General features: G+C 37.4%; 1 protein-coding gene across 2 annotated transcripts in view; it reads right to left on the bottom strand.

Annotated features, from left to right (window-relative positions):
* LOC145996167 (uncharacterized) overlaps positions 1–16082 on the bottom strand; it is a 51353-nt gene that overhangs the window by 23040 nt on the left and 12231 nt on the right. For both annotated transcript variants that reach the window (XR_014442755.1, XM_083132518.1), the window contains exon 3: positions 2012–6309. Coding sequence is in view for 1 of the 2 variants with exons in the window: in XM_083132518.1 (XP_082988644.1) it covers positions 2012–6309 (4298 nt within the window). In the remaining variant the exon portion in view is untranslated. The remainder of the gene's footprint in view (positions 1–2011; positions 6310–16082) is intronic.

The following is a 16082-nucleotide window of genomic DNA, read 5'->3' as shown; positions in this document are numbered from 1 at the left end:
CCCACAATTCCCGGAGCCACTAATTCATGCAGAATTCCCGGTGAGTAATCACCCTAAAGAATAACTAGATTTTAAAATTTGGCAGGAACAGTGAAAAAAATTTACAATGGCATGTTTATTAATCTGATTTTATGATACACGTGGTACAGAAAACACAAACATAAAAAAAATATGCTGTAATCGTAATTTTAAAAAAAGGCAACAAAATGTCCATAAGTGAACTGAAAACATTTAATTTTTTTTCAGGATTGAATTTAAAAATACAGGCACTAGGTGAACATTTTTGGGTGCCATGGAGACCAGGTACCTTGTATTTGTCTACTCTTGGACAAAAGCATTCCTAATCTTGTGCATCTGGCATGATGAGTGTCTCAATTTGCTTGGTGTTATGTTATATTTCTAGACAACACTAGGCTAATCAAACACAAAACCTAACCTAAACACCTTGCTGCTTCCTACTAGTAGCACCACATACTGATTGATTCCATCCATATTCTTCTTATTGAATAATAATAATTAATAGCCCATGAGGGGCAATGCCTACCTACTGACCTCACTCCCACCAGAGGTGGGAGATAATCCAACCAATTACAGGGTGACGTGTGCTCAGTACAACGAACACCTAGTATCTGCCCATTTTCTATGACCGGGTTACACCACTCATTCGTAGCTCCCCAATTTCCTCACGATGGTGGGTGGCCACCGGCTCCACACAGACCGAAATATCAGGAGAAAAGTTGTTATGGGGTCATTCCATGTCAAATCAACAAGGTCCTCAACCTTACATTCTTTAATTCATTTGAAATATTGCATACTGGAAGGGCCACCTGAGGTAGGAAAATATGCGAAGTTGTAGATCCATATTTTTTGTATTTCTGGAATTAAGGTGTTGCAAACTGTGCCATTTTGACCATTTATTATAACATCTTGTTAACTTTAAATTGAAATATTTCGGTAATCGTGGCACCTATAGAAGTGATTCTAATGGGGTTTGAAAGGTCTTGAAGGGGTCTTTCACACGAAATATAGCTTGCTTATGTCAGCATAAAAAAACAATAGAAAATGGTGTCAAGAAAACTTTGGTAGCCATTTTCTCAAAAATAGGTCTTTTAATTTTTTTTTAAAAAAAATATGTCATACATATACTACTCAATAACTCTACAAAATTTCAAAATGGGACTGGACTTTTTGAATCACCCTGTATTTCTAATAACTGGGAATGTAAACATAGCTTCATGTAGGTTAAATTAAAATATATTGTATTTAATTTCTGTTAGACTTTTACTTTTGAATTATAGTAATTTGTCTATTAAAATCTCTTATCATGCATTACCTAACCTAACCTAATTTAAATCTAACATAACTCCAGATCCCATTGGCATCCCATTTTGAAATTCTGTAGAGTTATTGAGTTATAGTATATATATGACATACATTTTTTTTGAAAAAAATTAAAAAACCTGTTTTTGAGAAAATGGCTACCAAAGTTTTCTTGACACCATCTTCTACTGTTTTTTTTATGCTGCCATAAGCATGCTATATTTCATGTGAAATATCTCTTCAAGACCTTTCCAGCACCATTAGAATCACTTCTATAGGTGCCATGATTGCCGAAATATTGCAATTTAAAGTTAAGAAGTTGTTATACAAAATGGTCAAAATGGCACAGTTTGGAACATTGTAATTCCGGAAATACAAAAGATATGGATCTACAACTTTGCATATTTTCCTACCTCAGGTGGCACTTCCAGTAACCAAAATTTCAAATGAATCAAAATATGCGAGGTTGAAAAGTGCCTCCTCATTTGTTGATTGCACGTGGAATGGCCCTATGCTTACACATTAGATCACATTGCGGGACCTTCTTATTGGATGTTCAAGCTAATCTCAATAAGAACAATGACTGAGTTAACAAATTTAATTAATATATCAATAGAACAAACTGACACTAGTCCCTAAACAAAATTCACAAGAGTAACATAAACAGTGCTTACATAACAATACAGCTTACCTTTCTGGAATACGCGCAGCACGTATTTGAGTATCACCTAAGTTGTTTGCATCTGAATTGTCTTCCGATGAGGCATGAGCTTGAGATGAAGAAACTAATTCACTGTCTGAGCTGCAGTTCTGGCATTCAGTACTATGTGGTTCATGGATAACACTATCTAGCTCCGTCTCGCAAGTAAAAACACACTGTTCTAATTCACTTTTAACACTCTGTTCATCGCTGTCGTCATTTTCAATTTCCAATTCTGTCCTACTCTTAATACTGGGTTGATCATTAACATCTATGATAACTTGAAACATCATATTGTCCTGAACATCAGAATTATCTTGATTATGATCTTTGTGTATAAGTTCATTTTGATTGCATTCCAACATGGAATCACTTAACACTGGAAGCATTACTTCAATACTCGCAAATTCGTCTATTTCACATTGACTTTCTAGTGAGGAATCTAGAACAATTCCATCTACATCTGACTGCAATGAAGACCCTTCTGATGCGATAGTAGATAATTTATTCCTAGATATTTCATTTTCAGCTTCCACGCCCAAATTTATTTTCGCATCCTGTACGCTTTCAGCTACTGAGTCTCCTCTATCTGTCTGTTCAACCTGAGCGAACGCACACGTCTGTCCTTTCTCCGTACTAACAGAATCTGACACAAACTTCTCATTTGTAAAAACTTCCTTCTGGCTGGTTTCGATCTTCTTCAGAGCAAACTTCTTTCCCATCCTAGACTGTTTACTTTGAACAGAAACATCATCACTGTTCATGCATTTCTTATGTCGCTTTTTAACTTTGACAACACCCTCCACTTTTGCAACTTCTCTTTTAACCCCTGCATTCGGGGCTCTTCTAGAAGATGTATCGTTTTCATCCTCAATGTACTTTGTACCAATCGTTTTTGAAGCTAGTTCCGGGGACACTGAAGGAGATGAAGCCTTTACAAATTTCGAACAACTACCTGTTGAAATGTTCTCTCTCTTCGTCACTCGATCAATCAACAATTTTCTTTGTTTGCTTTCAAAGCGTGCTACTTTGGGCTTTACTTGACACTTTTCTACAGATGCCAAAGGGCCACGTGTTACATCACCTTCACTATCAGCTACTACACTTTCATTCAGTCTCTGAATTACAGCAATGTTGGATTTAACAGGATTAGATGCATCTTTATCTATTCCTACATCTGTGCTGTTCATCAAATCTTTCACACCCTTAGGTTTTTGGCTTCTAAGCAGATTCCTATTGGCTGCTGCAATTTTCTCCATTGCTTTATTTCGATCCTTCATTTCTTCTCTCTGTAATTGCAGTATTTCCTTTCTAGATTTTGACTTGAAAGGCTTTCTTCCATCTCTTCTTTCTGCACCTGGTATTATTTCATCTTCTTTGTAACTTCCGCTACCAGTTCCTTCAACAACTGCTGAGCATGTGGTTTTACGCTGTGGAGTGAAACTTCCCCGAGTAGGTACCATGCAAATACTATCTTCAAATGCAGATTTTTCAAAGTTGGGTAAGCAAATGTCACTTGATCCACCGGAATGTTCTAACGCTCGGTTATGGTTGTCCTGTTCGTCAAAGAAACCAAACATCTCAAGCATATTGAATTTTAATCTCGAAGGAAGGACACGGTTGAGGCAATTCATTGTTTTGTTTGTTCTGTAAACAGTTCTCTGATCCTGAAGAGAGTAGGTTCTCTGCTCGATGTTAGTTTCAGTGGTAAACATAGACTCTGAAGCACCTGACTGTTGTGGGCTTCTAGATTTTGGTGTCAAATTCGAAACTACAGCATCTTTCATACAGGTGCCAATTACAGACGTATCGTTCATCTCTGGTGAAACTCTGCTTTCTTCTGTGGATGCACTAATTATTTCAGGATTATTGGTTTCTTTTGTACATACATTGTCTTCAGCATACTCCATACTGTCTACGTGTGCTTCTACATTGTTTGCCTCAAAACAAGATATCTCATTGGGTAATTCTTTTGCATGAGTTTCCTGGTCATTGTGATCGTCTTGCCCAACAAGCTCACTTTCCTCATTTATGACTTCTACCTGATATTCTTTCCCTACAGCGTACTCTTTGCTATTGAGGTTGTTACTCTTTACAAAATCTTTCACATTTACAGCAAGTGGTACATCTTTATTTAACACCACCTCATGCATCGGACTCCTTGGAATGCAACATGGATTTGGTGACGTTTCTTCACTAAGCAAGCTACATTGTGTTGTGCCACATTCAAGCATCATTTGCTCATCATCAGTGGCGATATCCACTTCAAAATATTCTACTGCATCGTCACTTTCGTCATTGAATATGATCTCCCTATATTCCATTTCACTTAAAGCTGAACCAGTGAGGGAATCTACTTCGCCATTTACTTCCAGTTCCTTTACACTTAGAGAACTAGTAACACTTTCTTCTGGTTCCTTCATGCTTGGAGAAGCAGTACAATTTACTTCCAGTTCCTTCACATTTGGTGAACTAGTACAATTTACTTCCGGTTTCTCCACACTTGTAGACTTAGTACAATTTACTTCCGGTTCTTTCATACTTGGAGAACTAACACAATGTACTTCTGGTTCCTTCACACCTGAAGAACTACTACAATTTACTTCCGGTTTCTTCACACTTGGTGAACTAGTGTCACTTGCTTCCAGTTCCATCACACTTGAAGAACTAGTACAATTTACTTCTGGTTCCTTCACACTTGAAAAACTAGTACAATTTACTTCCGGTTTCTTCACACTTGGCGAACTAGTATCACTTGCATCCAGTTCCATCACACTTGGAGAATTAGTACAATTTGCTTCTGGTTTCTTGGCACTGGGAAAACTAGCATCATCTGACAGGTTCTTATTGAATATGCTTATCAGATCAGTATCGAAAGAATTACTGCTACTGTACATTTCATGAAGTTCATATTTATTACTTCCTTCTTTATCATTATTCTTCTGAACATTGCAATTTGTTTCGGTTTCATGTTCTTCCTCATGTGCACTTACCTGACAAGGAAGTGTCACAATACTACTCTCAACTAAATTCAGTAGATCATTTCTCTCATGTTCTTTCTGAATTCTGACTGATGGTTTACATTTATCAGTATTCAGATGGGATTTTTCCATATTTTTTTCATTAGCATTTAATTGATCAATAATACTGGTATCGTCACTAAGTCTGGAATAGGCATGTTCATTTAAATATGTAGAACCATGATAATTTTCTGAATTTTCTTGAACTGCTATTTCAACATTAGTATTCTCCTCTCTTGTAACCATGTTTCCTTCTGCAATATATTTGTCTCCATCCATAATGCTTCTTTTCATATGATCATCTTTACCCACATCTCTAAGGTTTTTCCTTCTTTTGGATTTGCTTCTTCCTAAATTTCTTTCACTGTTGTGGCTAGAGCTATCATTTTCCTTCCTAGAATCATTTTTTTTTGCTTTAACACATTTTGTTTCTTCTAAATGATTTCCATCGCAGCTACATATCGTTCTTTTCTTTCTTCTACTTCTTATCATCATAGTAAATCTTGGTTTTTGTGGATCTTTTGTGTTGAGTGTCAATTCACTTTCTGATTGAATTATCTCTCTCAAGTCTCTTGAATTTCCATCAACATTCTGACCAGGTGTGATATAGCCCTCAATACCAGTATTTAAATTTAGCGTGTCCTTTGTTACACATTCATCATGTATTTGAACAGTGCCATCTTTCAGATTACTGTCAATGAACAGGTCAGACTTTTGTATCTTGATCAAATCTTTCTCTGGTTGAACACGGTCGGTCCCTAATATGACTTCTTCTGATGCAACTGCTGACGCTTCATTTTCTGTAGAAACTACATTCCTTACTGTGTTATCAGTTGGATCCAAACCATCATGGAGATCAACAACAGGCTGACAATCATTTCGATGTGATAACTCACATGCCTCTAATATGTCGTACTCTCCAAATAACACATCCTCAAGTGTGGCTCTCTGAAGAGGTGGATCTTGTCTTGCTGTAAGACGATTGATGGCATCATTCGGGATCCACACTACTGGAGAAGAAGATTCCTCACTATCTCTCAAAACATCTGATGCTATTCTCTCTAGCTTGTCACTGGGTGCCTCTTCCATAACAGGATGTTGTGAAGGAAGATTTCTCGATTCAACGTCATGTTGATCTTTTCCTGTTTGCACACCATCAACTTCAATGTTGGCAGCAGAATGTATACAAATATCACACAGTCCCCTGCCTTCACAATACCTCAGGTAGAGCACTCTCTTTGACACTGGGAAAAATTGTGACGGGTTATCCTGTAATGAGAAAAATATAGTCTGGTTAAGCAAAAAGTACAATGAAATTCTTGAAGATTTGTTGTCAGAAGAACTAATAACAATTATGTGGTTAGTACTTGCCTCTCGGTATGATAAGTGCCTCATTGCTATGGGTGCCTCTGCAGAATTAATTACCAAATGGGTACTACTTTCTGGACATACAGGGTGTTTCACTCACTCTTGGCCCCTGATTTTCACTTATAAAATCAAACTGTTGGTCATAATGTAATGAAATTTGCTACGGACATGCCTTGGTGTATGAGAAGCATGGTAACGTCACAGCGAGTGTTGGAAGTAGTCTCTTAATTAACTCTTTTACTTTGTCAGGAGGTTGCAATTATTGCACAACAGTAACACAATATGTATACAGCTTTACTTTTTTTGGCAGCTCGTTGACATGTGCTTGAGGAAACTCCCATTTCCTGCGGCAGTCTATGCAACGACTTCTTTCGTGAGGCCAACAATCTGTTTTGGACATCCTCCTTAATGTATATTCAACTACGTTCCCATTATTTCCAGTTTCTTCACCAAATATTGAATTGAAGACTTTGCAGGTGGTTTCCGGACCCCAAACTGTGCAATAAATTTGTCACTAGCATGCCTTTACAGGTGGACACCATTTTGGCATTAATGCCAGAATCGCCAAGACATGCCCATGCAAGGATTAGAGAGACTGTGGCACCATCTATATTGACATTGCCATGCTTCTCATATACCGATATATGCCTGCAGGAAATTTGATTACATTATGACCAATAGTATGATTTTTTTATAAGCTAAAATCAGGGGGAGAGTGACTTCAATGCTCAATGCTTGGGCATTTGACATGTGTCTTTTTAAAGATTTACATAAAGATTTTTTTTAAAAAAAATATTAAATATTTAAAAAGTTTAGTCACTACAAGCACTAGTTCTACTATGAATGAGACTACACAGACAATGTAGAAACATTTAAACTTGTCATCAACTTAATCTCACTACAGTTGTCTGCAGACCACAGAGCTAAGCAGAATGTATACTTCAGAACATAACGAGAATAAGGACCAGTTATCGAGCATGTTGTCCATGCATCTAGCATCTGAAGCTCTTTGAATCAGATATTGGTGCTTCTGTAGCCCAGTAAAAATTATGAGAAGCTGAATTTTGGCAGGATATGACAAAATATGTATTCCCACCCTCCTGTTTCCTGTCTCCATCCCACCTAAATTTTTAACCCGGCAGGATGTGCACTCTCCACTACGACGTAAGGGTGCATGTTGGATAAAAAATACCCACACACAAAATTGCTATGATAATACCTTCATTGATTAATCTAATTTTATTAGAATGTTTTTATTTCATTATGCTCAGATAAAGTTGAGAAAAATTGTGAAAGGAAAAGATGGTAAGACGAGTGCTCTCTGCCATATCGTAAGAATGCATGCTGCGTAAAAAATACCCACAAGGAAAATTGCTTCTTAAGTCTGAATTTTAATTGCTTTAAAGCATGTAAGTAATAATATCTTCACTGATTAATTTTATTTAATTATTTTTGAACATTTACATTGAATCACACAATTGATAACAATGAAAACAAAAGAACACGTTGAAATACAAAACTGAAATGTATGAACATGCATTGGGCGAACTTTACCTAGGCAGTGTTGCTGTGAGTGGAACCAATGAACTAACTCCAGATTCAAGGTCTCGACACTCGGAAGCGTTCACTGGAAAGGTACTGAGAAGGGTAATCGGAAGTGATGAGAAAATTTATTTAAAAATCGGCTGGGTACCCATGCGTCTGTCTATACCGTTTAAGGGTGTAGTGAATTTGTGATTTGAGTTGCTGTTTTAAGTCCACTTTATGCACAGTAAGGCTAATCGGGACTGGACCTACAGTTTAAAGTGGGATCCGAACCACTTGTGCCTCCACCGGTTATCGAACCCAGGACCCCTTGATTACAAGGCAAAGACGCTACCACTGCGCCATGGGGGAGGCCCAAGGGTGTAGTGAAGAGGGAGCTAAAGAGAGGGAATACCAGTGTGCAGTTTTCCTTAAAACTGTCTTTTGTTAAGCAAATAAGTTGACAACGAAAGTGTGTAACCTGTTTTATTGCCACTACTATATCCAATATATATACACTATCAACCCTTGCTCACATCCTGCACTTTTTTCTCAGGGTCCTCCACCCACTTTGCTTATCACTTGTCTCACGGTACATGTAAAATAACCTCTTGCACAACAGCCAGTCGATGTTGTAGGTTTCTATGACCAGGTTACGCTACTAATTCGTAGCTCCTCAATTTCCTCATGATGGTGGGTGGCCATTGGTCCCATACACAGGCCAAAATCTCAAGGAGGAAAGTTGTTACGCTTCCTTCAGGAGACTCGAACCTGCACGCGTCCCGTAGTGAGAGTCCAAAGCATGATGCCTTAGACCGAATGGCCATAGTGCTCATGGTATAGCATTAATAAAAGATTCTGCATTGAAAAAACAATGTCTCTTACATACACTTTCATGTTACAGAAGAATATAATGAGATGAATTTTGTTGTAACAACAAATATTATTTCTAACCCCCCCCCCCCAAAATACAGACATAGATACTACGCACGGGTAGAAAAATAGTCACCATGGTGACTGAATTTTTAAATTCAGTTTTAAATTTCCTTCTTTTTAAATATTTCGAGTTGGCTTACGAAAATTTTCATTACATTTTTTTTTAAAAATAAAGAATAAAGTATGCATTTTTTGAATGTTTATGGGTTTTCATTATCATGTGTATCATTAAATCAGAATAATAAACATGCCATTAATTTTTGCACTGTTGCTAGCTAAATTTTAAAATCTGCAGATATGGTAGAGTCAGACATTTATTAGAATATACTGGGTGTCCCAGATGTCTTTCCCTGATTACAAACTTTATTCATATCCGCTATACGCAAGGTAGAGATGTGAAAGTGGTGCCAAAATGTTGGAAAACTAACCAAATTCATTTGTTGCAGGTTTCAGTAACGTTGCTGTAGTGTAGCAGTGTCAGTGCCCAGAAAACCGGTAATGTTCACAAATCAGGAAAAAGCTCAGCATGTCCTCTGGTATCACGAGACCCGGTCACCAATAACAGTGCAGAGGAACTTTCAAATGTACAGAATTCTTTCGTCTAGAATATCTGTCATCAATAAGTTGGTATTTAAAAAATGGAATTTATCTTCATTCCCAAATCCTGTCAAGTCCAAGAAACATTGTATGGAAAGATGTCACCAGATGTCAAGAGCATTAATTCCGGATTCTTTGGCACTGACACTGCTACACTACAGCCACATTACTGAAACCTGCAACAAATAAACTTGGTTAGTTTTCCAACATTTTGGAACCACTTTCACATCTCTACATTGCATATAGCGGATATGAATAAAGTTTGTAATCAGGGAAAGACTTTTGGGACACCCAGTATTGCATAGTTATTCATGCTGTTATCAGTTGCGCCTTCTTCAGGAAGGCTGCTCCAGTGCATGAATTAATTATTTTTAACACAATATTTTATTAATTAATAGGAGTAGTAGTATTTTATTAATTAAGTAGATATTTTAGTCACAGTTCATAATATGTAACTTTATGTTAGTTGGATTCCTTGCTTTTTTAATCAGTATTGGAAGTAAAAGAAAAAACTAAAGCCGGACTGGCCACAGAATAAACTTCAGGAAACCCAGACTTTCTCACTGCCAGTTGTGGTAGTTTCAAGGGGGGGGGGGGTAAAGCAGTGTTACTACATGCCTGATTTTTGTCCAATCATACACGAGACCTTTTGCAGTCCAGATGAACCCTTCGCTCACATTTCAAGGAGAGGCAAGGAATTGGAGATGCATTCTCTTGCTACGTGGCTGCAATCCATTAGGCTTCGCCGTCCTTGACCTTGTTCAGGGTGCCACCTGTTTCGAAAACGACTCGAAACATAAAATTTGGCAATGCAGAATACCATGATAGCTTTCCCTCACCACAACAACTGCACCACGCCCATTGGTTCAGCGGTTCATGTGACCCTCCCTGGCTTTCGAGCGAAAAGACAAAAATAGAATTTTGAAGATTATATACTGAGGTGCAAAAAAAAATGCAACACCTCAAAAATATTGATATATATGATGACATGCCAATTTTAACCGTTACTTTGTGCTTCTATGTAGGTTTTTTATAACTCTAATTGACAACAATGTATACAGAGACAATTCATCAGCAGAATAAGCTCAACAATGGCCAACAATGGTAACAAAGTGTATAAGCAAGCACAATGACATACATGTTAAGCTGCATTCTTGTGCAATAAAATTTGTTTGTTTCAACAACAAAAGCAAATAAGCCATTATTGCCACACACTGATTGTGTCTTCTTTCTTTGCATGTGAAATCCATCACTTGAAGGACGTAAGATGCCATTAAGTACAGAGGACGCTGCCAAAGCAGTTGCATTGGTAGAGGATGGGCGCAGTTTGCGTTATGTTGCTCAAGTATTGCGTACCACACCATCCACAATTTCACGTACCATCCAGAGATACAGAGAGCTTGGTACATATTCTAGACGGCCAGGTTCTGGATGGCGGCGGTCAACATCTGCAAGAGATGACCAGTTTTTGCGCCTTAAGGTTCTCCGTAATCGCCACATGACTGCAGTTGAAGTCAGAAATAAGCTTGAACATGTGAGAGGTGTGAATGTCAGCAAGTGGACTGTGAGAAGAAGGTTGCATGATGCCAAACTCTTATCCAGGAGACCTGCTACTGGCCCAGAACTGACAAGAAAACATCGAAAGGATCACTTGCGTTTTGCAAGACACCATAGTGACTGGAATGACGAGCAGTTCTCTTCTCTGATGAGTCTCAATTTAGCCTTAGTTCTCCAGATGGAAGAGAAAAGGTTTGGAGAAGGACAGGAGAAAGGTATTTACCGTGCACATTTTCGTCAAGAACAGCATTCAACGGTAGCTCTGTGATGGTTTGGGCAGGGATATGCTCGACTGCACGAACAGACCTGGTTCTTGTGGATGGTGGATCACTCACGGCACACCGCTACATTGAAGAAATCCTTGGAGATCATGTTATTCCCATTGCTCACTACATTGGTGAGAATTTCATGCTCATGCATGACAATGCACGTCCTCATGTAGCACAATGTGTCAATTGTTACCTGAATGATGTTGGAATTGAAGTTATGCAGTGGCCAGCACGTAGTCCAGATCTCAACCCTATCGAGCACGTTTGGGACATTTTAGGGAGAAATGTTCGCCATCGTGCCCCAGAGACCCTGCAAGACCTGCGAGAAGTCCTCAGACAGGAATGGGAGCGAATCAACCAGCAGGACATCGCTACCATCGTAAGGAGTATGCCTCACAGGTTGCATGCTGTAATTGATGCCAGAGGGAACAACACACGTTATTGAATATGAATGGAGTAGTAAAAATAATCTCGTGAAGTGCTACAGGGAGTCAGAAAAATATGCCTGAGATCAAAGTGGAAGAAAAATTTCACAAAATCATGGGAAATGTTCAGTGCACACAATGACTGTACAGTTTACGTTACATTACATTACGTTATTCATGGCGAGTTGGTTAAAGAAATTACTCTTTCTGTGTTAGAAATATTGTAGCAAGAAGAAAATACACAATTTTCTGCAAAACTTATAATTACAAGCATGTCATAAAGAGTTTGGATTAAATATATCACCTTGTCTATAAAATTTTCAAGTGTTGCGTTTTTTTTGCACCTCAGTGTATATATACTATGTATACAAATGGTTATGCTGCAAACTACTAACAGTATATAGGTGATATTCCATTTTGTGCTTGTTTGTTTTCACTATTTGCAACTTAAAATATTCATTACATCTACACCAAACATTACAGGTAAATATCACATGGCGTTAAGTCTGGGGAACCTGGAGGCCAGAACAGACGGTGTTGACTGTTGTTCCACTCATGCTCTGACCGTCTGTTTGGCAATAATATGTTCAGAAAAAAAAATGTGCACACATTTCAAAAGTTTGTCTACTAATCCCATAAGTGCCACCTTGGAACGTAGACTTCTGTGGGCTTCTCTAGAAGCTTGCCATGTTCTCAACTGTCTCTTCTGACAATGACACCAGGAGATTTGCTAATACACAACTTTGTCATACCATTGCTGAATACTCTTCCCCTCTGGTGGATCATTCTTAAACCTCGTATGAAAATAATGCTGTTTCATGCCATGCAAATGAAGCTTTGAGAGATGCTTTGTGGTATGATCCCATGTCTCATTGTTGTATCATTCAACAAGCGACTTTCATGATACACAGTGTATTTCTTTAATCTAATACACTGTGGCTCAGTCAGTTATTATTATTACTATTACATGTAATAGGATCCCAATTTTTAATTGGTAGACTTAAGTTTTTCTGTGTTTTTTCTCATTTTTACATTGCAGGGATGGAGATTTCAATACTTTGTAGAGATATATATGAGGGCAACAACAAATGGAAGGGGGCAGTGTATTGTAGCGTGGAGTGCATGAACAATGCAGATCGTGTGTACCAGGTGTAGGATAGGGAAGCGAACAAACATCCTTAAAGACAGCATCGTGCCACATGTGTTTTCCAGCTCCCTGGGGCATTCTCAGACATTTCTCCCCATAAGAATGGCTATTTTAATACATGAATGCTGTACATGCCATGGCACGGTAGTTGACTCAACAATGAAGAACACAGCTGCCCTCTGTACAATAACCGTTCATCACACTGCCATCTAGTGATGTGTCCCCATACTACAGGGTGCATGTTCTCTGGGACATACGATCATATTGTGGTACTACCATTTAACTTTGAGGAAAATATAGATGTAGTTGCAATGACTTATGCTCCAGCCCTCGTATAAGAATATATCAAAATGAAAATGTTGAAAGTGAGTGAGTAGCTTCAAAAACTTTTGTTTCAATCTACTTGGCTTTATTGCTGGGCGAGGTTGAGCAAATACAGGCCTACCAACCAACTCATGACTATCCAGGAAATACAGGCGTACCAACCAACTCATGACTATCTTCAAGTTCTAGGACAAAATCTCTCAACTACTTGTAAACAACAAAACATCGGTAAAAACATTTTTTCACAAAACTTTCTGTAAACAAATTAGATGAAAGAAAATTCTGAGTGACCTACTGTGCAGGTGTGTGTGTCCCCTAACTTGAGCCAAATTGGCTTCAATTTGAAATGCCAAAACAATGCATGAAACCCAATATTATGATTCTTAGAACATCAAATCAAATTTTCTATTTGCTCCTCCACTTCTGGAATTATGCCTCAAGTGAGCTATGAGGGGGAAGATATTTGGCAGAAGGGAAAAATGTTCATGTATTTTTTTTTAAATAAGTGGGTACCTTTAGAGAAACAAGTATGGACAGAAGTTAGATAGAAAGGTCACACAGGCAAGGCTCAAATTTTCAGTAACGTTTCAATGATCTGTATGCCAGTACAATAATCTAACACATATTTCAGTCCATGTAAGTCAACATTATTAACTAACACTATTAATTTATTTTCAACTACTTTTTTTGGTTCATATTTCTGAAGGATATTCAAGAAGTATACCTTTGACAATGATGCAAATAATTCCCAAAACTAAAGAAATAACTAATTTGCATTTGACGTTTTGTAAAAAAATCACCTTGCAAGATGTGTGGGACAGCAAAAGTGAAGAAATGCTCTTTAAAAAAATCTAGATTCTATCAATCTTACATTGTTCGTCCTAAAATATGTAGATAAATTATCAATATTTTTGTTTACACAATTTTACAAACCTTTGTTATACTGGATACAAAACGATTCCTAAGTACATATCAAAGTTTGAGTTCAAACCTTGTACCACCAGGTGGCTGGGTTCAAATCCAAAATCCAAATATACAATCCAGTGCAGGTCAAATTAATTGTCCAAACAAAATGAAAATGAAACTATTCATTATCTGGTTCCTGAATTAATAGTATACAAGATGAAATGCAAATTTTTATCACCTTTGGCATTTTGTAGGTTTGGTGCGTATTACTCACAATTCCAGAATATAAAAAATACGTTAAAAAATTAACGTTGAAAACTGTACTTATGTATGCGAGTATGTTGTTCCTATTTTCCTTTCTTTAGAACTACGTTTCGGAGACTAACTATCCCCTTCTTCAGGTTCATATGAAAAAACTAGGTACTTAACATAGTACCACGTTGAAATGTAATAAAATGATTGTGAACAAGGGTTGGTGTGGATACATTTAAGATATTATATCCCCGCCCCAGACGTATATAAAAAGCTTGTCGTTCACTAAAATATCTTGCACAATTAACCTATTCTCATGTTAAAAAACGTTAAAAAACTAAAAAACCTGTGTGTATCACAATATACAATTTGCAGGTACGCCTTTCCTGCTTGACTGTCGAGCTTTTTATATAAGTCTGGGGATATAATATCTTAAATGTATCCACACCAACCCTTGTCCACAATCATTTTATTACATTTCGACGTGGTACTATGTTAAATACCTAGGTTTTTTCATACGAACCTGAAGAAGGGGATAGTTAGTCTCCGAAACGTAGTTGTAAAGAAAGGAAAATAGGAACAACATACTCGCATACGTAAGTACAGTTTTTAATGTTAATTTATTAACGTCTTATTATATTTTATCACCTTTGCATGCATGTCAAATTATGTACTTTTCAAAATTGGCAAAGTGATTGATTGAGCTGGGGGTCAAATCTAATGTTACATTTGCATCTTGCAATTTATGAATGCTAAGCCTAAAAAAGACATATCAGGTAAAAATAAAGAAAAACTTAAAATTCTTGGATGCGTTGGTACTAGGAATGACCAAATCTGGATATCGGATAATTTTCTATCTGGATTTCAAATATCCAGATTATCTAAATTTTTCAGATTATCGAGATATCAATTATTCCGATTATCTGAATTATATGGATATATCAAGATTATCCTAAATGTCCGGATATCTGAATGTGTGAATTATCTGGACGGCTTTATCATTTATCCATTTTATGGGGTATTCACATATTCTTTTATTCATCATTTTTGTATTAAACTGTACCGATTTTCTACAAATCCTTAATCAAATCTGCTCTATCCGGATATTTGAATTATCTACATATTCAGATTTTCCAGAGATCTGAATTCTCCAGATATTCGGATTATCTGTTGCATCTGTAACAGATATTCGGATAATTTGAAATCCAGATATCCGTTATCCTTATTGTGTGGCCATCCCTAGTTGGTACATATGACCATTTTACACCCATCAAAGTATCTATCTAAATTCCTTACCTGGAAGTTTTACGAAAGGGTGTAAGGGTGTAAAAAGTCCACTGAGAATGGCTAAAAGTGGAATGTTATAAAGGAACCTGCACAAGAAATACACAACACATTAAAAAGGTAAGGAGACACTAAATACTATCTCGGGGAGAGTGTAAAAGGTCCGTGCTTCTCGAAAACTAAAAACTAGTTAAAATAATGTCATCATTCCCCAACATGGATGATAAACAGTTGGGAAGGTTAGTTAAACATTTGTCCGAGGACATCAAAATCGACAAACTTGATAAGAGTATTCAGAACACTTAAATAACATTACATACATGACAGATTGGAGGGACCAGCCCTTGTACCAATGACAATGTGCAAGATGACTGCTTAATGCAAAGCTGAGTTAAAATGACCTCTTCCTGACGGGAGGAGTGGTTCGAGGAATGCCATGACCAATGGTGGGCT

The sequence above is a fragment of the Lepisma saccharinum genome, chromosome 12, assembly GCF_977018435.1.
Source record: "Lepisma saccharinum chromosome 12, izLepSacc3.1, whole genome shotgun sequence".
Classification (NCBI taxonomy): Eukaryota; Metazoa; Arthropoda; class Insecta; order Zygentoma; family Lepismatidae; genus Lepisma; species Lepisma saccharinum.
Note: the sequence above shows the minus strand (reverse complement) of the source record. Positions and strands in the feature narration are given on the sequence as shown.